The 20,978-nt window shown below is 57.7% G+C and overlaps 1 protein-coding gene and 1 long non-coding RNA gene across 6 annotated transcripts in view; one reads left to right on the forward strand and one right to left on the reverse strand.

Moving 5' to 3' along the window:
- LOC100969703 (uncharacterized) overlaps positions 1 to 14,197 on the reverse strand; it is a 61,088-nt gene extending 46,891 nt beyond the window's left edge. The window contains exon 1 of one of the 2 annotated variants that reach the window (XR_010109960.1): positions 11,210 to 14,197. This is a non-coding gene — a long non-coding RNA (uncharacterized LOC100969703). The remainder of the gene's footprint in view (positions 1 to 11,209) is intronic. The other variant, XR_008621027.2, reaches the window with a different exon arrangement.
- On the forward strand, positions 3,934 to 20,179 carry C16H15orf39 (chromosome 16 C15orf39 homolog). Of its 4 annotated transcripts, XM_055098160.2 has the most exons (5): positions 3,934 to 4,352; positions 7,538 to 7,812; positions 10,617 to 10,715; positions 14,652 to 17,477; positions 19,407 to 20,179. In XM_055098160.2, exons 4-5 carry the CDS (start codon positions 14,702 to 14,704, stop codon positions 19,772 to 19,774), a joined length of 3,144 nt encoding a protein of 1,047 aa, XP_054954135.2. In that variant the 5' UTR covers positions 3,934 to 4,352; positions 7,538 to 7,812; positions 10,617 to 10,715; positions 14,652 to 14,701; the 3' UTR covers positions 19,775 to 20,179. The 4 variants fall into 4 exon arrangements, with proteins under 4 accessions (XP_054954135.2, XP_054954136.2, XP_014197035.3 ...); XM_055098161.2 differs by lacking the exon at positions 7,538 to 7,812; XM_014341549.5 differs by lacking the exons at positions 3,934 to 4,352; positions 7,538 to 7,812 and having other exon boundaries at positions 10,538 to 10,715.
- The last annotated feature ends 799 nt before the right edge of the window (positions 20,180 to 20,978 follow it).

The raw sequence follows: 20,978 nt of genomic DNA on the forward strand, positions 1-20,978 counted from the left end.
GGCTCCTGCTGCTGGGGTTCTAATTTCATGCCTGGCCTCGGCTCAGGGTCAGCCCAAGGACACCTCTCAGTCTGGGGGCTGAGGTCAAGGCTGACTTCTGGCCTGTCTGGGTAACCTGCACCTCTCACCTGCACCGTTCACACTGGTTCCCTGGGCCTGACCTGTGTTCCCTTCACCAAGCCCGAGTTATACACTATGGACTCCCACCCCCCATCAAGACCCCTCTCCCTGGCCAGTGCTGCTCTATGTCAGGGAGGGAGACAACAGGGGGCTTCCCTGGAATGCTCACCTTCTGCCCTGTGCCACCGCTGCTGGCTTCCCACCACGTTGCTCCATTGCTCACCACACTACCCACCTCTTGCCATCATCTCCGGAAGCTGGGGGCTGTGACCATTCTTGTTCCAATGTTAAAGATGGGGAATCTGAGCTCAGCAAGAGGAAGCCTTGACCTCCCCTTACTCCTGAGCCACTCCACTGTGACACGGTGCCCACACGTCCCCTGGCAGCACCTCACCTCTCCTTTCCTTTCTTGGCTGGAGGCTCTCTCTGACCCCACCACATAGGCTGTCCCCTACTCCCCACTCTCAGCTCTGGCAGCCTTTCTAGCCAGAGCCCATAGTCCGGCCACTTGCAGCCTGACCGTGGGCTGGGCTGGGGGGCATTCTACTCTCTTCAAGAGCTGAGGGACTGTCAGGTGAAAGATGGATGCCAGGGACTGAGGGGTCATCAGGGGGTGATGCCCGAGAGAGCCAGGAGGCCCCGGATGGAGGCCTGAAGGGATAAGCCAAGCTTCTTTCTAAATCCCTGGCTGTGCCAAAGCCACCCATGGAGACTTTCCCTTACTGACCTGACCTCAGCTGGATTTTGGCATCCTCCTGGCTTCCCCAGCCAGCCAGGGCACACTGACTAGACAGAGATGGCTGAGGAAGGTGTGTGTGGAGCTGACACAGGGGCCCCGGAAGTGCTGGAGAAGGCTTGTTCTGGGTGTGGACCCTCTTCTCCCTGCCCCTTACCCAATTCCCTGGGGGATTCTTTGGTTCCCCTGCCCTATGCTGGGGTGCAGGGAGGCCACCTGGGGCCTTGCCAGCCTGGACTTGCCTGAGCTCTGGGCCCTGAGGTCATGGAGACCTCCTGAAACCCTCCCCAGGGGAGCTGTTCACAGGCAGACAGGCCCAATGAGGTGCTAATTACTAAACTCATTGGAGCCTGAGCTACAGATGACCTGGTTGACAGGAGGTGGGGACTGCTGGAGCAGAGGGGGCTGCGGAATAGGGTCTGGAGGGACCCCAGAGCTGGTGCAGGGTGGGCTGTGTTTGTTCAGGAACTGTTGATTTATTAGCAATGATCAGCTCTTTGAAATGCGTTCTGGTCTTCTCCATATCTCTCCTGACCCTGGGTTTCTCTCTGGGAAAAGATTGGTGTTCTGAAGCCACTGCTTGTTTGGAGGGGTTCATCAAGAACTTGGGGGCAGAACGTTCTGCTCTGGGGAGTGACTCGAGCCGGAGGGAGGCCCACAGCCTGTCCTGAGGATTCCAGGCCTGCTGCAGCCAGCAGACGTGGCACTGGGTGGTCTTGGAGATGGCCTGCAAGGACAGAGTGACACCACTGAGCCGGGTCACCTTGGCGGGTTCTGGGGCTCACCCCACGCCTGACTCTTTTGGACCTTGGCCTGCTCCTGCCCCTCTGTGAATAGCTGGTAAGGGGCCAGTGACTCTAGAGGCCTCACAAATTGGAGATGACACTGTCTGCTCCCTGGAATGAGGGCAGGGGAGCTAAGGAGTCTACCTTGCTGCATCCAGAAAGGAAAAGCCTAGTACCCTCTCCCCTCCCCGAGACTCCCTTCTTCACAGCCCACCCTTCTGGCACAAGTCAATCTCAGCACCCTGGACCCAGGGAAGACTTTGGCCACATTGGGCCAGACCCCAACTCTCAGCAGGGTAGCATGTGGCTGTCACTCACCCATCTCTAGCCCCATTGTCTCCCCAGGGCTCCTGGCACACTCTGCACTTTATCTGGTCTTCAGACCTTTGTCTGGCTGCCTCCAGCTCTGCCCCCTGGGCTGCTTTCTGCCTAGTCAAGTCCTCTCCACTCCACAGGCAGGCTCCAGGTCCATCTGCATAGCAGGCTGAGCAGTGACCTTCTGCCTGATCCTCTGCAGCATCCCCTGCCCCCGCCCCTCCACACTCCACACGCGGCCCAGGACCCAGACTGTTGGTTATGAAAGCTGGGAGGCTAACCCCCTACCTGCTCTGAAGGCTTGTCCTCCTCACTCCCAGAATGCTCTGAGAACTGAATGAAATGACGGATAAGAGAGGACCGTGGCAGTAACTGTGACAATTGCTCCAATTGTCTGAGTGCCTATTTCTGAGCCAGGCATGGTGCTATGTACTTTCTGCACAGGTCTCATAGCAACCCTCCAGGGCTGGAAGTTTTCCTATCCCCACTTCTCAATGAGGAAACTGAGGCTCAGAGAGGCCAAGCAACTGATTCAAAGTCACACAGTTCCTAAGTGACAGTTTGGGGACTCCAAAGTCACCATCTCTCACAATGGGAAGGGGGTTGTTGTTATTTTTTGGCCAGCCTGCTTCCTTCCCCCTTTCCCCTCCCTCCCTGCCTGCCATCATCTGCCTGGTGAGTTTGCATCACTCCTAGGGCCCAGGGGTCCAATTAGGGGACTCCCCCAGGGAAGCTGACTGAGGCAATCCATGCCCCAAGGGGGCCTCCCTGAGCTGAAGTTTTAATTAGCCATCACTGCTCTCCCTGAAACTCTGACCTGCCCATGGCTCTACCATCCCAGGCTGGCCTTGTGGCAGGAGGCAGGAGGCAGGACTGGCGTTCAACCCAGCTGCGCAGCAGAAGCTGCCCTGGCAGAGCAGAGAGATGTGGCCAGGCTTTCCTCCCACACAGCTCTCTGCATCCACCTCAGCATCACCTCATTTAGTCCAGTAAATGGATTACAAAATAAATGGACTAAGCGACTTCATCCATTAAATAGATTAAATACATTAAATGAGCTAATATTTGTGAAGCATTTTAAACAGTGCCAGGTACATAGTAAAGACTAGGAGTGTTTGTTAAATTAAAAAAACAAGTCAGCAAGGATGAGGGGAACAAGGTACCACATAGGGCCCAGAACTATTCTTGGACATAAAGATGGCACATTCCTGGGTCACTTGGCAATGGTGGGTGGCCCATGTGTGGGCGGTCAGCATCTGTAATCCTGCCCCCTGCAATGTGGGAAGCTTGGGGTGTGGAGGGAGGGAATGGATGGGTATGTGCCAGGCACTGCACTGAGCATTCATGCCCTGCAAGCCATCTTAAGAGATGGGTTACCATCCCATTTTTCAGAGAAGGTGGTCAAGGTTCACAGAAGCAATCAACATGTCCACAGCTGGCACGGTGGCTCATGCCTGTAATCCTAGCACTTTGGGGGGCCAAGTCAGGAGGTTTGCTTGAGGCCAGGAATTTGAGACTGGCCTGGTCAACATGGCAAAACCGCATCTCTACAAAAAAACAGAAAAATTAGGTGGGTGTGGTGATGCACACCTGTAGTTCCAGCTACTTGGGAGGCTGAGGTGGGAGGATCACTTGAGCCCAGGAGGTGGAGGTTGCAGTGAGCTGAGATCGCACCATTGCACTCCAGCCTGAGTGACAGAGCCAGACTCCATCTCAAAAAACAAAAAACAAAAACAAAAAAAACCATGTCCAAGAAAGCACAACCATGAGAGGCAGGGCAGGATTTATTGTTTATTATCATTATTATTTTTGGTTTTCTTTCTGTTTATTTGTTTTTGTTTAGGGCAGGATTTAGATCCAAAACCTAAGCCCTGCACACCAGAAAATCCGACTCCTTGTGCCCCTCCCACCCCTACTCAGGGCAAGAAGGCCACAGGGCCACACCCCCAGATGCAAAAGGGAGAAGGGTGCCCTTCTCTGCTCCCACTCAGCTTCCCCTCAACCTCCAGGAAACCTGAGGGCTCTGAGTATGGCTGTTTGTGTTGAGGACCCAAAACCCCTTTTCTGGGGCCAGGCTGTGAGTCTAAGGTGAGATGATAACAGGGAGTTTCTGAAGCACTGTACCCCTACTCTGGGGAGCAGGAGGCCTCCTGACCGTGACCCCAGTCTCCCACCCTGCTTGGCTGCTCACCTCCCACCTCAGCAGCAGCGCCGCTGTGCCAGCCCTGAGCCAGAGCCAAGCCCTCCTTGGACGCGGTTGCCTGGTAACCAGCCCTAAGTGACGGCAACCCCAGCGGGCCGCTAATGAAGGGGCAGCAGCCAACCACCTGGCCAGACCCAGCCGCCTCGGCCAGCCTTAGAAAGGCTTCCACGATAGTCCACCTGGCCTGCCCACGGTAGGAGGGGAGGGTGCCCCAGCACTGGGGGAGGGGACATGGTGGGGCAAGGAGGAGCTGGGTTGGCGGCCCCCCAAAACCTTTGAACTGGGGATCTGGGGGAAGGTGACTCCCGATGAAGGCCAAGGCTCGATCAAAGCGAGGGGCGGGCACTGGGCTGGAGTCAGGGCTGTGGGTAGGGCCCGCCCAGGCCCAGGCCCAGGCCTAGGCCCCAACCACCACCCTGGAAACAGCTGTGATGGCTCTGCCCAGGGCGCCGAGGCCGGGGGAGGGGATCTCCAGGGAGAGGCCCTGGATGGGGAGAGGAGGTGATGAGGGTGGTTGGCAGGAGTCCAGGCTCTGGGTAGGGGAGCAGCTCCTGCAGCACAGGGGGAAATGCATCAGCCCCTCCCCTCTTTGCAGGGGTCCCCCTCCTCTTCTCCTCACACCCCTACCCCAGGCTGATGGCCTCCAAGGAGGGGGCTGCAGGCAGCATGAGGCAGGCAGGTGGAGCTCGGCCAGGTGTTTTTCCATCCTAGGTCTGAGAGGGGAGGAGGGGATAGAGAGGCAGTGGCAGAACCAGGAGGAGGCCTGGTGTATGGACTGGACAGGCCTTCAGGAGACCTGGGTTCTGGAGCTGCCTGCCTGAGACCCCAGGCAGGTAGCTGGCCCTCTCTGCGTCTCATTTGCCCCATGTTGAAATAGGGGCTAGAAACAGGCTACTGCTGGTGTCATGGGTCCTAAGAGGCTGAGAGGGGGAGTCCAGGGGCTTTAGGGGAGCTCTGGGCAGCAGAGGTTCCTTCAGGCTCTCATCTCTGGGCCTGGGCAGGTTTTTCTGCCTTTCTTCCCTTTCAGATGTGCATAGCCCTCCTTCACCATTAAACCTTCACTCCATAACTACAGCCTGACTCAGCCCTGTGGTGGGCACTAGAGTCACAGCCCAAGGGCAGACCCAGGCCCCACCCTGGAGGAGGTCCCTCCCCAGTATAAGAGAGAAGCCAGGCTTATAGCCAGGCAATTTCAGCACAGGGAGCTGAGGCTAAAATGGAGGTGAGTTCAAAATGCTCTGGGACCTCAGAAGAGATGACCAAACCCAGCCTGGAGCTCAGGGAAGGCTTCCTGGAGGAGGGATCCCAAGCTGATTTTTTTTTTTTTTTGACGGGGGCTGTGTCGGGTCTTGGTTTGCTGCCCAGCCTGAAGTGCAGTGACCTGATCACAGCTTAGTGCAGCCTGAACCTCCTGGGCTCAAGTCATCCTCCCACCTCAGCCTCCCGAGTAGCTGGGACCACAGGTGTGTGCCACCATGCCTGGAAATTTTTTTTATTTGTCCTGCTCTGTTGCCCAGGCCAGTCTTGAACTCCTGGGCTCAAGTGATCCTCCAGCCTCTGCCTTCCAAAGTGTGGGAGGATTTCAGGCATGAGCTACCGTGCCCAGCCTCTGAGCTGAGTCTGAAAGGCCAACAGGAATTAGCAAGGAAAGCCAGACAAGCAGCCAAGGCAGACGGAGAGCATATTCCAAAGTGTGGAGGTGTGACCTGAAAGGAACCTTGGCTGGCTGGGGAGACAATCGGGACAATCAGGAGACATGCCAAAGCCAGACTGGGGAACTGGAACCTGAGGCCACTGAGGAACCACAGGAGACTCCAAGCTAGGAGTGACCAGTTAGACACAGGCATTAGAAAGCTCTCTGTGGAGGCAGGCAGGGAATATTTCCTGCTGCCTCCAGCACCAAGCCTCCAATGGCTGGGCTTTGGCACAGCCAGAGTGAGACATCACAGTCCCACCCTCCCTGAGTCCAAGGCCCAGCAGTCCTGTTCCTGAGGCCTGTCTCCCACTGTGGCAGACCCACCTCCACACAAGCACCCATCTCACTGGAGGCAATGGTCTGTTTGAAGTCTGGGAGACAGCACTGGGACCCATCTACTGCTGTACCCTCAATGCCAGCATAAAACCTGGAGATCCTCAATATGTGACAGAAGGAAGGATGGGAAGGAGAGAAGGAAAATCAGCCCACCCTAGCTGTTAATTAAAGAATGTTCCCCTCCTCTGCAGGAGTCCCTAAATTTTTTTTTTTTTTTTTTTTTTTTTTTTTTTTTTTTTTTTTTGAGATACAGTCTCACTCTGTTGCCCAGGCTAGAGTGCAGAGGCACGATCTCAGCTCACTGCAACCTCTGCCTCCCGGGTTCAAGTGCCTCTGCCTCCTGAGTAGCTGGGATTACAGGCTTGTGCACCACGCCGGCTAATTTTTGTTTTTTAGTAGACATGGGGTTTCCCCATGTTGGCCAGGCTGATCTCAAACTCCTGACCTTAAGTGATCTGTCTGCCTCAGCCTCCCCAAGTGCTGGGATTAAAGGTGTGAGCCACTGCACCTGGCCAGGGTTCCTAAATTGTTGTGCATGGTTTTTGGTTGTTGTTGTTGTTGTTTTCCTAGCCAACAGGCCAGCAGATGCAGTCTTCCAGAGGTGCCCAGTGAAAGCCTGCCCCACTTCTCAGTCTTAGGGCCTCCCCTCTGAGCAAGTCTGATTTTCTCTGGAGGTAGTAGGGGGGCTCCTTCGGAGTTTGAGAGGCTCCCACTCCCTGCTCACTGTGGCAAAGCAGCAGGCTGCCCCCACCCCCAGCCTCCCCTGCAGAAGGATGCCCTGATTTCCCAGTACACCTTTGGAAAGTGGCTCACCTCACCTCAATCAGACCCCATGGCCCTGTCCTCCTGCCCAGGTCCTATCCAACCCAGATCCCTACGACGCTCTGAGTCCATGCTGATGGCCACTGACGCAGCCCAGCTTCAGGCTCTGCTTGCTTTAGTGGCAGCGGGTTCCTGAACAACAATTGTGTCTGAGCCCTCCCTCAGAAGGCACTGGAGTCACACAGTCCTCCAGGGACAATCCTAGCTCTCCATTTCTTGGCTATGTGGACAAGTGGCCTCCTCCTCCTCCTCTAGGGCTACTGTTACTGGTTGAGGGTAGTTGCCCAGGTTCTTGGTGTTTTGAACAAAGAATTGGACAAAAGGCACAAGCAAGGCAGCAAAACCTCCAGCAAGAGGCTCAGGAGCACTGGTTACAGAATTTTCTGGGGTTTATATACCCTCTAGAGGTTTCCCATTGGTTCACCCTAGTGGCCCGCAACCAGTCTGATTGGTTGAAGAGTAGGCCCACGACCAGTCTGATGGGTTGTGGGAGGGGACCAATCAGAGGCACTTTCATTTTCCAGCTGCCACTCAGCAACTGCCATACAGCAAAAGGAGGGATTGCAACTACCATGCAGCAACTGCCACCTTGAAAGAGAAGGGGTTGAAGAGTAGTCTGTAATATCCAGCACCAGTTGGCCTTAGGTTCCCTGCCTCCAGACCTTATTCTCCTGCAACATCACCACTGGTTGAAACCTTACTACAAATCAAGCTGTGAAGTCACTGGAGCCCTGTAGCAAGTCATGTCCCTGTAACGATGAGTGAGCTGAGAGCTAAGGGGCTTGCCTAAACCACACAGGTCAGTGGATCAAACCTCAGTGTGCTTGTTTTTCAAACTCCTGCTTCACATGGTTGTAAGAATTAAATGAGATATCAATTATCTCATAGATAGATGTAGGAGCTCCATGCCCAACCACTGACACTGAGATATTCCTCTTCTGGGAGGGGAGAGGGAGCAATGAGGAAGTAGAGGGCAGACAGGGCAGCAAAAGCAGTCTGAGGGGCCTCTCTGGAGGAGGCAGTGTCTATAGCTGGGTCTGCAAGGATGGAAGGGGGCATTGCTGTGTGTCTTAGGGAAAGGTGCCATACTTCTCTGTTTCTCTGCCTGTAGAGTAGCTGCCAGCTCCACCTCACATGCCTCTGGGGTAAGGGAGCTCCTCCAAGGAAGGAGATTTGTAAATAGCAGGTGTGGCCTCATTAGAGGGAGCACCATTGTTATTAATAACCATAAAATAATGAGCCAAGGCTCAGGATCTGACCTTTTACCTTGCATTCCCAGGGAGCCAGGAGAAGTAACTGGTGTCTGGGGTGGGGTGGAAGAGGAGTGTGTGTGTTGCATGTGAAACCTGGGCAGACCTGGTAGTGGTGGGGGTGGGGTGGGGTGAGAAGAAACCTCCTTTTTACACTACTTTCTTTTTCTGTGTTAACTCCACTCGGGAAGGCCATATAAGGACAGACTGTTCCCTTCTCTGCTTTTATTCACACTATTCCTTCTGATTAGAATATCACATCTCTGCAAGACCACAGTCCTGATAAAAACATGTGGAGCTCCCAAGGCAGTTATCTTGTATTGATTGCCTTCATTCTCTATAGGCTCCACAGACGACCATTGGTATAGGGAGGAAAATGGCAAGGTCAGAGCCTTCAGGAGCTCATAGTCTGGGGACACTCTATGAGCTTCCTAGAGTTTACAAGCAATTTCCCACACTGATGTTGGCCGACACCACAGTTGCTAAGGCAGGTCTCTCACTGCTCCCTTTTTGCAATGAGGAAATTTGAGGCTCAGAAAGTTACAAAGTAGCTCCCAAGTCCCCCAGTGTTGCCTCCTTTCTTTGGCAGTCCAGGGTGTTTAAGTGATGCCGAAAAGGAACAGACATACTGTTGAGTGGGGCTGCTGTCTGTGTGAGGTGTCCCTGAATTAACTAACACAAGGCTCAGCAGTGCTGCAAATCTTAACTAGCCCCTATTGTCTCAGATGGCTGCTCATCCTGGCCTGGTTGGGTCCCATTCCAACTCAGGGAAATTGGAGAGACCACTGGGCACATCTGAGCACACAACCTGAGCATCCTAGACCCCAAGGGCTAAGAACACAGCCCTCCTTCCACCCCACTAGCAGGGCAGGGACAGGGTCGCCGGCGCAGTGCTGGAGGAGGAGGGGCGAGCAGAATTGGTAAGGGGCAAGAGCAGTGAATAGCCTGTGACCCACGGGGCTGCAGGCTGGGGTTAAGGGTATGATGTTTGGTGTGACCCCTAGCTGTCCGCACGCAGATGTATTTTCCTGACGCTAAGGTGTGGCTGCAGGAAGGGCCCCAGGCTGGGAGCCAGGAGATCTGGGATTTTGTCCCAGCCTGCTGTGTGACCTGGGGAAAGCCCCAACCCTCTCTGAGTGTCTCTCCCTATATGGTTCCCGACTCTATTTCTAAGGTCCTTCCAGCTCTAAATGAAGTGACACTCTCCCCCCACCTCCCGCCCCCGCTCCCCAGGTGACCTCACTTCCTCTTCCTACCTGCAGCGCCCAGCCCCTCCTCCTCAGCTCCAGCTGCTCCAGCTGCTTGGTGATTCTTGGAACCTGCAGCCTCAGGCCTGCTCTGCTCTGACTCAGGCAGAACTTACCTTTGGGATCTGAGGGGATAGTTTTGCTTCCTGAACTGACTCTGACCTTTGGCATGTCCACCTGCCCTCCCCTTCCCCACTGCACACACCTGTTCCCAGTCGTCGGGCAGCCCAGGAGCTTTGACGGACCAGATTCCTTCAGATAAAGTAGCAGCACTGAGGGGCTCTCATCCACAGTCAGATGGTCCAGGGAGAGGCACCCCTTCCCCACCTCCAGCCTCTCTTTGCAACACACCATTCCTGGCTGGGCGTGCTCCACTCCACCCGCCTCACAGGCTGCGCGCCGGTCTGCCTCATGGAGGGAGCCTCACCCAGGCTACTTTGCAAATCCCCCAGCACCCTCATTCCCGGCCCTTCCAGGGATGGGGAGATCGCCGCTTCCTCAGACAGTTGCCGTGCCCTAGCAGGAGTCTGGAAATTGCCCTCATTGACTACAACGAAATGAGGGGACAGATCAAGGAGCCCTTCTCCAGCCCCCTAATACACTAGTGCTGGACAGGGGAATACCGGCACCTACTGTGTGCCAGATATTTGCAAACACCCTTTTCCAAGCTTACACCGCCACCGCTATGAGGAAGACAGAATTCCACTTTTGCAAATAAGGAAACTGAAGCTCAGCGAGGTCAAGTGGCAGGCGCAAGGTCACATCGCAGCAAGTGGCAGTGAATGAACGATCTAAGGGAGCGACTGAGGGCGCGTGACGGGCCCGCCGGGCACTGGTTCGTGGAGCGTGGCGGTTACGGGCGGTGCACAGCGCCCGCGGCCCGCTCCTGGCGAGCTGGCCCCACGCGGGCCCTCCGCACCCGCTGCCCACAGGAGCGCAGGCTCCCAGAGGCGGGGCCGGGCTCTTCCCCAACCCTGCGAGTCGCCCCGCCCCCGCCCCGCCCCCAGCCCGCCCCGCCCGGGACCGCAGACTGCGCCCAGCGGCGGCGCGAACGGCAGTGAGGAGGGTTGCTCCGGGCTTGGTGCTCACTGCGACTTCCCGCGCAGGGCCCGGTCGGACTAGGACCCGCGGCCGGAGAGACGCTGGAGGATGCGGACGCGGAGGCCGCCTGGGGTAGCGGCGGCGGGAGTCCTGGCGCTCTGCAGGTAGGAGCTCGCCCGCTCGGCGGGCGCGGAAACTTGGGCCGAGTTTGCGGGCGGCGCGTGGAGAAGGGGCGGGTGGCGCTGCCCCAGGGCGCCCCTACCGGCCGGCCCGGGGACTGGGCGAGCCGCGCCTGGGCCGAGGGGCTGCGGCTTCTGGCTGCCGCCGGCCCCCCGCGAACGGGCTGCGGGGTAGGGGTGGCGCTGCTGCTCCGACTTTCCCCGGACTTCGAGGCTCCCGGGACCTGGTAGCGCTCTGGGTCTCCGGCGGAGAACAGGCGCCTAATCTGGCGAGAAGGAACTCAGGCCGAGCCCTCCGGCCTCCCGCAGGACCCTGTCACGTGGATTGCTGGGGGATGGCGTTGAGGGGGAGGTATGGGGACAAGGGGGCACTGGAGGGCTGGGCCTGGGGGCGCCGGGCGCTGAGGCGCCGCGGGGCCCTGGACGCGCCCTGCTGGGATGGGACGGCCCTGCGGTTTTCTCGCCACCTCTTGACTCACCCCTCTGGCCTCAGCCCAGGCTGGCGGGATCGCCCTGAGGCGGAGGCTGCCCGGACCCTGTCGCCGGGCCGCCCCTGTTCCGGGACCTCCCGCCGGTCCTCGGGCGTCGGTGTGGGGCTGGGTGCGCGGGCCTGCCTGCGTGCACACGTATGCCCGGGGCCCGAGCGAGGGGAGAGCGCAGTTCTGGAATGGCGTGTGTGCAGATGTGGGCCACGCACGTACGTGCAGGCACGGGTTTGCATGCGTGGCGGCGGCCTGTGTGTCAGCCTGCTGGATGCACGTGCGTCTCGGCGCCGCCGGGAGGGGCTTGGGGACACCCGGAAGCCCGCCAGGTCGGGTGCGGCGGCAGCCTCTAAGCGAAGTCGGCTGTGGGCCCTAGGCACCCGAGTTATGCTCAGGGCGGGTAGAGGAAAGGGGATAGAGACCGATCCCGTTCGCTTTCCCCTCCACTGGAGACTTTGGGCTGCCCCAGGTTGGGTTGTAGCGTCTGGAGAGCCCAGAGCCTCAGGTAGGGAAGGTGGGAGATGGGAGAACACTCGGCGAGGCCCGATCCAGCCCTCCAGGAGAATCCAGATGCTGGCCACAATTGGGCAGGAATCGCGCTCTTCTTCCTGGTCTTTGCCATCGGCCATCCCGAGGCCCCTAGAAGGTGAAAGTGGGAACAGAGAGCTGTTTCCTTTCCCACTGCGTAAGGCAGGGGCGGTGCTGCGGTGGTGGGCTCTTCTCCGGGACCCTCGCCTGGGTGCTGGCTGAGTGACGTTGGAGCTTGGCAGAGGATCAACAGAGCTGCCTCTCAAGGATGACCTGAGCCTGCTCCCTGGGCATCTGCCCTGTCCGAGAGCTTGCTTGCCTCAGTATGGGTCAGGGAAGGAGGCACCTACATTTTGGCAACTGTCTTGAGTGGAGGAGTCTCCCTTGAGAGAGTGTATCCTGGGCTTTCCACCTCCTACTGGCAGGAGATCAGGTCATTCCCACACCCCTAAGAGTTCTCTGTTGGCTCCCTGAAGCCGCCACCCCTCCCACAAAGACTCCTGAGGGTCCCAGGTGGTCTCCTGTCTATTGACTGGGTCCCAGATAGGGGCCTCAAGAAGTCTCCAGAGCAAAGGGTATTCCATGGGCTGAGACCCAGGAGAGAGGGACTCCTGGGGTGGGGGTGGGGACCCAGCAGACCCCAAGGAGCATGTGGGGGAGGTGAGACCAAAGTCAGTACTTAACCCAGAGTGTCCCAAGGGTGGGGGTGGGGAGGATCCACACTTCAAAACCCTACAGTTCCTTCTCACAGCATTGCTGTGGAGTGAGATGGGGGCTTTCACCCCTCGATAGCAGGTTTCTATCATAGGACACTGCTGTTGGGACTGTCACCTGTGTCCTAATGGCCCCTCTGTGTCTTCTCTAGGCTGGCCTGAGGTGTGGGGTTCTGTCCAGGAGATGAACCAGCTTGCTTTCTGGGTCTGCCTTGGTGGAAGTGGGCATTGGCCCCCACACTAGCCTTGCGTTTTCTAACCCCAAAATGTGCCGGTCTAACTCAGCCTGTGACTGTCATTGGCTCCAACCAGAAGAGGCAAGGAGAGGGCTGGTCCTTGCTTGCCAGTCACTGAAACCTGTGACACTTTGCCCTAATCATAGCAAGATTGAGCTAGGTGGTCCTTTCTAAGCTACTGAGAGTTTCCAGGAGCAGGGTGCTGGCTGGGGGAGGTAGAGGTAGGTCAGTGTGGCCCCAGCAGACGGGCTTCAGATGAGCCCCTAATGGGTTACTGGGTGCCTGCTGCCCCGAGGGGCCTCAGTCCCCATCCTTCCTTGGTCTTGTCTTAGAGCTTTGTCTTTTTTCAGCACATAGTTTTTCCATCAATACAGTGGGAGTAGTGGCTAAGTAGCACTCTGGCCCTTGGGGCCTCCCTCCCTGGACTTTTTTCTTTTCTTTTCTTTTCTTTTTTTTTTTTGTTTTTGTTTTTTGTTTTTTGTGTTTTTTTGAGGTGGAGTCTCGCTCTGCTGCCCAGGCTGGAAGTGCAGTAGCACAATCTTGGCTCACTGCAACCTCTGCCTCCTGAGTTCACGCAATTTTCCTGCCTCAGCCTTCAGCGTAGCTGGGATTACAGGCATGCACAACCATGCCTGGCTAATTTTGTATTTTTAGTAGAGACAGCGTTTCACCATGTTGGTCAGGTTGATCTTGAACTGCTGACCTCAAATGATCCGCCCACCTCGGCTTCCCAAAGTGCTGGGATTACAGGTGTGAGCCACAGCACCTAGCCACCTCCCTGGACTTTCACACACACCCCTGACGCTGTCTTGCCCCCGCCCTGCCATGTGCCTAGGAATCGCCATCTGCAGCTTGGGGGCTGGGGGTGGATCCAGGCGCCTCATGCTCTGGGACCTTCCTGCTGGTGCTGCAGCACCATCTGCTGGGCTGCCCTGACTCCTGCGGAGGGGGAGGAGTGGGGCGAGAGGGGTGTGGCTTGTACAGACTGATGTCCCCAGTTACCTCTCCTAGGGGACTGCTCTCCAGAGCCAAGTCCAGTATCTCAGCATTGGCTTTGGGCCTAGGGACCTGGGCTGGAGGCCCAACTCTGCCATTTTTGACAAGATCAGCAGGTCAGAGGAGTGTCACAAGAAATCTGTGAATTTGTAGACAATACTCAGATTCCATGTTTTGGCTGCAGTGGGTATCACTGTGGCATCTTGGAATAGGACCCTGTGGTGGGAGGCAGGAGGCCTGCTTCTCGTTGTGTCTATTTCATTGGTGACTTTGGGATGAATGGGTCTCCTTATCTGTATATGAGGGGGTGGCGGCAGGGTATGTCAAGTGACCCTGAGACCCAGTGCCCCTACAAATTCTGAAATCCCAACAAGGAGGGGATCTTGGGAGTTGTATGGAGGAAAATCGAACAGAAGGGGCTCCTGGAGTGGGGATGGGTGGGGGTTCTGTGTAGAATAATTCATTAAACAAAGGGTTCTGCAGCTTAAAATATACGAGTTGGGGTCAGGTGCAGTAGGTGGTTCATGCCTGTGATTTCAGCATTTTGGGAGGCCAAGATGGGAGGATCACATGAGTCCAGGAGTTCAAGACCAGCCTGGGCAACATAGTAAGACCCTGTTTCTACAAAAAATACTAAAATGAGCCGGGCGTGGTAGCAGGCACCTGTGGTCCCAGCAACCTGGGAGTTGGGAGAATCACTTGAGCCCAGGAGGTTGAGACTGCGGTGAGCCAAGTTCATGTCATTGCACTCCAGCCCGGGCAACAGAGTGAGACCCTGCCTCAAAAAAATACATACACGAGTTGGAAACCTCTGTCACGTGGCTCATGCACTCACAGTCTTAACTGAGCATCAATTAAGCGCCAGGTTCTTAGGTGTAGCAGTGAGCTGATGAGAGCAGCAGCCCTCTGTTGCTTTGCCTGTAGCCTGTTTTCCTGACAGCCCCTGCCTTTCTCTCTCTATCCCAGGTCAGAAGTTGAGTAGCAGGGGCCTAGGAGGGCTCGAAGCCTTCACAGCGATGGCAGAGAAGCGACCCCTGAGAACCCTGGGGCCTGTGATGTATGGCAAGCTGCCCCGCTTAGAGACAGACTCCAGGCTCGAGCACAGCCTGCCCCACTCTGTTGGTAACCAGGAGCCCTGCACCTACAAGGGGTCCTACTTCTCCTGCCCCATGGCGGGTACTCCTAAGGCCGAGTCTGAGCAGTTGGCGTCCTGGACCCCATACCCACCCTTGTACTCTACCGGTATGGCAGGACCCCCACTTCAGGCGGACAACCTGCTGACCAACTGCCTGTTCTACCGCTCGCCAGCAGAAGGCCCTGAGAAGATGCAGGACTCCAGCCCTGTTGAGCTCCTGCCCTTCAGTCCCCAGGCTCACTCCTACCCAGGCCCACCACTGGCAGCACCCAAACCTGTCTACCGCAACCCTCTGTGCTATGGGCTCTCAACTTGCCTGGGGGAAGGAGCAGTGAAGAGGCCACTGGATGTTGACTGGACTCTGGTGACTGGGCCCCTGTTGCCCTCAGCTGACCCACCCTGCTCTCTGGCCCCAGCTCCTAGCAAGGGCCAGACTCTGGATGGCACCTTCTTGCGGGCGGTGCCAACTGAGGGGTCCAGTAAAGACTCCTCAGGGAGCTTCTCCCCATGCCAGCCCTTCCTGGAGAAATATCAGACCATCCACAGCACGGGCTTCCTGGCCTCCAGGTACACAGGTCCTTACCCTAGGAACTCCAAGCAAGCAATATCTGAGGGGCCCTCAAGTCCTTGGACCCAGCTGGCCCAGCCCCTGGGGCCACCCTGTCAGGACACCGGGCCCACCCACTACCCACCACCCCACCACCCACCACCCCACCTTCCACAGGCCCTGCCTTGCCCTCCAGCCTGTCGCCACCCAGAGAAGCAGGGCAGCTACAGCCCAGCACTCCCACTGCAGCCTCTGGGGGGCCACAAGGGGACCGGGTACCAGGCTGGTGGGCTGGGCAGCCCCTACCTGAGGCAGCAGGCAGCCCAGGCACCTTACATTCCCCCTCTGGGGCTGGACACTTACCCCTACCCCTCTGCCCCTCTCCCAGCACCCTCTCCAGGCCTCAAGCTGGAGCCGCCTCTCGCTCCACGGTGCCCATTGGACTTTGCCCCCCAGACACTGAGTTTTCCTTATACCCGGGATGACCTCTCTCTCTATGGAGCATCCCCTGGGCTTGGAGGGACACCACCTTCCCAGAACAATGTGCGGGCTGTGCCACAGCCCGGTGCCTTCCAGAGGGCATGCCAGCCTTTGCCAGCGAGCCAGCCCTGCTCAGAGCCTGTGAGGCCTGCACAGGAAACCGAAGAGAAGACCTGGCTGCCCAGCTGCAGGAAAGAGAAGCTCCAGCCCCGGCTCAGTGAGCACTCTGGGCCGCCCATCGTCATCCGAGACAGTCCAGTTCCCTGTACCCCCCCAGCACTGCCCCCCTGTGCCCGGGAGTGCCAGTCTCTTCCACAGAAGGAGGGCGCAAGGCCACCCAGCTCTCCACCAATGCCTGTCATTGACAATGTCTTCAGCCTGGCCCCCTACCGTGACTATCTGGATGTGCCGGCACCTGAGGCCACAACTGAGCCTGACTCTGCCACAGCTGAGCCTGACTCAGCCCCAGCCACCAGTGAAAGTCAGGACAAAGGCTGCAGGGGGACCCTGCCTGCCCAGGAGGGCCCCTCAGGGAGTAAACCCCTAAGGGGCTCACTTAAGGAGGAGGTAGCCCTGGATTTGAGTGTGAGGAAGCCCACAGCAGAGGCCTCCCCTGTCAAGGCTTCCCGTTCTGTGGAGCATGCCAAGCCTACTGCAGCCATGGATGTGCCAGATGTGGGCAACATGGTGTCAGATCTGCCAGGCCTGAAAAAGATAGACACAGAAGCACCAGGCTTGCCTGGGGTGCCAGTGACCACAGATGCCATGCCAAGGACCAACTTCCACAGCTCTGTGGCCTTCATGTTCCGAAAGTTCAAGATCCTCCGTCCAGCACCTTTGCCTGCAGCCGTGGTCCCGTCCACGCCCACCTCAGCTCCTGCTCCCACACAGCCTGCACCCACCCCCACATCTGGGCCCATTGGACTGCGGATTCTCGCTCAACAGCCCTTGTCCGTGACCTGCTTCAGCCTGGCACTGCCCAGCCCTCCAGCCGTAGCTGTGGCCTCCCCTGCCCCTGCTCCAGCTCCATCCCCTGCTCTGGCTAGAGCTCAGGCTCCAGCTTCAGCCCGGGATCCAGCTCCAGTTCCAGCTCCAGTTGCAGGCCCTGCTCCAGCATCTACTTCAGCCCCAGGGGACTCCCCAGAGCAGCATTTTACAGGACTACACGCGTCCCTGTGTGATGCTATTTCTGGCTCCGTCGCCCACTCTCCTCCAGAGAAGCTTCGCGAGTGGCTAGAGACGGCTGGGCCCTGGGGCCAGGCTGCATGGCAGGACTGCCAGGGTGTGCAGGGGCTGCTGGCCAAGCTGCTGTCCCAGCTGCAGCGCTTCGATCGCACCCACCGGTGCCCCTTCCCCCATGTGGTGCGAGCTGGTGCCATCTTCGTGCCCATTCACCTGGTGAAGGAGCGGCTCTTCCCTCAGCTGCCACCCGCTTCTGTGGACCATGTGCTGCAGGAGCATCGTGTGGAGCTGCGGCCCACGACGCTGTCGGAGGAGCGGGCACTGCGGGAGCTCGCCCTGCCAGGCTGCACCTCACGCATGCTGAAGTTACTGGCGCTGCGCCAGCTGCCCGACATTTACCCCGACCTTCTCGGCCTGCAGTGGCGCGACTGTGTACGCCGCCAGCTGGGTGAGCATGGGGCAGCCCCAGTGGCCACCGGAGCTGTGTGAGCAAGTGACAGGTGTGTGTGCTGTGTGAGTGCGTCACAGCTGGGGCTGAGTGATTCCAAGGACTCCTGCCCGGGTAGGGGGCTTTAGGATGGGCTCTAGGTACCCCCACCCCTTGACCCTCCAGACAATCAGTGAGCACCTTCATAGCCTCTTTTGTAGGCTTCTGAACATGCCAGCTGCTCTGTCCCCATGGAAACTCCTCAGCCTCCCCTGGTGCTGCACCTTCTTGGATTCCCTCCTCCTCTGCCTGTGCCTTCTCCATCTTTGGTGCAGTGTTTCCGGCACTCTGGTTAGGCCCTGTTTTCTAGCTGAGATAATTTCCCTGATCTCCAGCCTAGCATCCCCTTTGTGAGCTCTAGCCCTAAATAACCCACTGCATGCTGGGCCTCAGCCCCTGGGTCTCTCTCCCACACTGAACTCATCCCAAATCACACTCCCGAGCCTTCCCCTCAGCTCACTTCCCACCACCAGTTCTTTTCCATGTCAGTGAAGGGCACCCCCTTTCACAAAGCTCCTCATGTTCTAGACCTGGTGAGGGCTACAGCTGCCTTTTTGAACGTGTAGTTTTGCAGTCCTCCCCGGCCCTTACATACACAGAAGTGTGCCCATAAGTCGCATTGTTTTGTGGTTTGCTTTTCCTCTACTAAATGATGTCTCGTGCCTGCTGTTCTCCAGCTTGTTTTCTTTTAATGTCCTGGAGGACCACACCACTGCCGAAGTGTTGTGTGGCGTGTATGATCACACTTCTTCAGCTAGGGATCTGGTGATGGGACCAAGTGGATTCTGTTATTGCCCCTCCTGCGTCAGTACACCTGGCATTGCAGCCTGAGGCCCCCTCTAGTTTTTCTCTCCCTGCTGCCTCCAACTCCACCCTCTCCCATTTCCACCGCCCAGCCTCTTCCCTGTAGAAACTGTTCCTAGTTCCATCCCCGTAGTGGCAGCCTTGCCCCGGGCCCTTACCTGGTTGGGATGGGGAAGGGCCTGTGGCAGTGAGGTGCAGATGAGCTTAGGGGCTGGCTGACCAGAATCCCTGATCCCTGAATACTTACAAAATTGGAGCAGATGCCTTAATGGGATGCAAAGGAAATCCAGACTCAGGCGATCTGTTACTGAGTGAGGGTCCCACATCACTCAGGGCTGGGCTGCCCAGCTCAGTCCTCTCCCCATACAGTTGGGCTGTCTGGGGCCCAGAGAGGGTCAGGTCTGTTTCTCCTGGGCTGCCTGATCGGCAGTGGAGTCTGGGCACTCCACACAGTCCGAGGTGCTCTGACTGGAGCTTGCAACAATCGGGGGTCCTGGGAAGGAAGTGATTGAGACCAGGCTTCTGGCCTCTGGCTGAATTTTGTTGCCCCTGTCCTCACTCCCTCCCACCTTGGGAGCCGTTTTTCTCTGTGTGCCCCTAGACAGTTATCCCTGCCTTCCTTTGTTGTGGGTGGGTTCCTGTGCTCCCCCAGCATGGCTCTTAGGACAGTCCCTACCTGGGCTCGGCCTCGGGCTTGGGCTTGGTCTCTGGGGCTGGTATGGCAGAAACATGATGGCTGTCTTATATATGGCAGGATCCTCTGTTCCCATGCTTCAGTTTTCCATCTGAGCAATGGGTATTGGACCAGGCCAATAGTTCCTGACCTGCTGAGCCCCTTTGCTCTCATCCTTGTACCCAAACAGCCTCTCCTGAGTGGTGCCCTCATCAGATAGAGTTCTGGTGTCACCTGGGGAGAAGCACATCTTTTTTGCTTGGATGGTCTGGCCAGTGGGCATGTGTGGGGAAGAGTTGTGATGCCAGCCTGACTTGGGGCAGAGCAGAACCACTGTTTGGATGGCTTTGGAAGCCAGGAGGTGGGACCTGAGGGTATGGGGTCTGCAGGCTGACTATGTGTTCGTTTTCCAGGTGACTTTGACACTGAGGCTGGAGCTGTGTCCTCCTCAGAGCCCACTGTGGCCAGAGATGAGCCAGAGAGCCTAGCCCTGGCTCGGAAGTCACCGGCCCCCAAGGTCAGGAAGCCAGGCAGGAAGCCATCAACCCCTGGCCCGGAGAAAGCAGAGGCAGCTGCTGGGGAAGAGTCCTGTGGTGCCTCCCCTACCCCTGCTGCCAGTGCCACCCCACCTGGCCCCACACTGAAGGCCCGCTTCCGCAGTCTGCTGGAGACCGCCTGGCTCAATGGCCTGGCTCTGCCCACCTGGGGCCACAAGTCCTCAAGACCAGACCGGCCCTCACCCTGCCCACAGCTGCTGGACAGCCAGAGCCATCACCTGTAGCACTGGTTGCCAGTGCTGTGTGTATAGCAATCACTCTCCACCCTTCCCTTCTGCCTGCCCAGCTGCCCCGGGGCCACGAGTGGATGCTGGGGCTGTGGCTGCTCCCCTGGAGGGGTTCCATCTCTGACCCTGTGGCCCATTCAGGGTGGGCTGAAGAGCCCCTGAGCTTTTAACGTGAGGGTCTTTATTGGATAGGACTACTCCCTATTTCTTGCCTAGAGAACACACATGGGCTTTGGAGCCCGACAGACCTGGGCTTGAATCCCGGCTCGTGTTCTTGCTGCAGGACCTGGGCAAGAAACTTCACCTCTGCTGAGCCCTCATTCCCCATGTGTAAAATGGGACAACGCAACCTACCTCACAGGGTTGTTGTGGGGATGCTGCCTGATACATACCCTGTCACCATTTGGTCTCTGCTTCCTCTCTGGGACAGGGCCTAGAATTGGAGGCAGAGAACCTTCCTATAGAAAGTCTTCGTGTGTCCTAGGACTTGGCTATCGTAGAGTGGTACCTTAGGCAGTGGATGTGACTCACACTTTCAAGAGTCACCCCCCAGCATTTGGGGTTGGGTTGGCCCTACTCCAGCCTGGAGCTCCCTGAGGGAGCCTGCACTCCCTGCTCCCAATCCCCGCTACTGGTGCAGGGATGCAGCCTGGAGCTGGCGTCCTTGTTCTGGGCCTGCTGCTGCCACCCCAGGAGGCCCCAGGCCTGTCCTGAATTGACATCAGTGCTTCCCTGAACTGCCTCCCCTACCCCTGGCATTATCCCAGGAAACTTACGTTTTCTAGAAGCTAAGCAGCTGCTGGGACTCAGGGACTGGTGCAGGTAGGCTAAGTGGCAGCTCAGTCCTAGAAGGTCTCTGAAGATCTGGACTGAGGACCCTGCTGCTCCCCAAGCCAGAGCCCATCAGCCAGGCCTGCTGTGAGCCACCTGCCTGTGGAGTGCTGAGCTGAACCAAAGGCTGGCAAGCTCTGGGCCTCATTTAAGGGATTCTGATGAGCCGATGGGCCCTGGAGGCAGCCCATTAAAGCATCTGGCTCGTTTTTGGAAGTGGGGCCTGTCCGTGTGTTTGGGGATGGTGGGTTTCATGTTCCGTCACTGTGTGCTTAGCCCTTTGCTCGCAGGCTGCTCTCCCTGCTCCCAGTCCAGAAGGTGCTTCTGCACCCTCGTGCAGATGGCTGTGGCTCTGTGGACCCCTCTCACA

Source organism: Pan paniscus, chromosome 16 (genome assembly GCF_029289425.2).
Source record: "Pan paniscus chromosome 16, NHGRI_mPanPan1-v2.0_pri, whole genome shotgun sequence".
Lineage (NCBI taxonomy): Eukaryota > Metazoa > Chordata > Mammalia > Primates > Hominidae > Pan > Pan paniscus.

What these genes read in the sequence shown, in the direction of transcription:
- C16H15orf39 (XM_055098160.2), top strand. Translation starts at nt 14,702, where the DNA reads ATGGCAGAGAAGCGACCCCTGAGAACCCTGGGGCCTGTGATGTATGGC. An exon ending in CTGTGTACGCCGCCAGCTGG is followed by an intron (nt 17,478 to 19,406) that starts GTGAGCATGGGG and finishes TTCGTTTTCCAG; the next exon opens with GTGACTTTGACACTGAGGCT.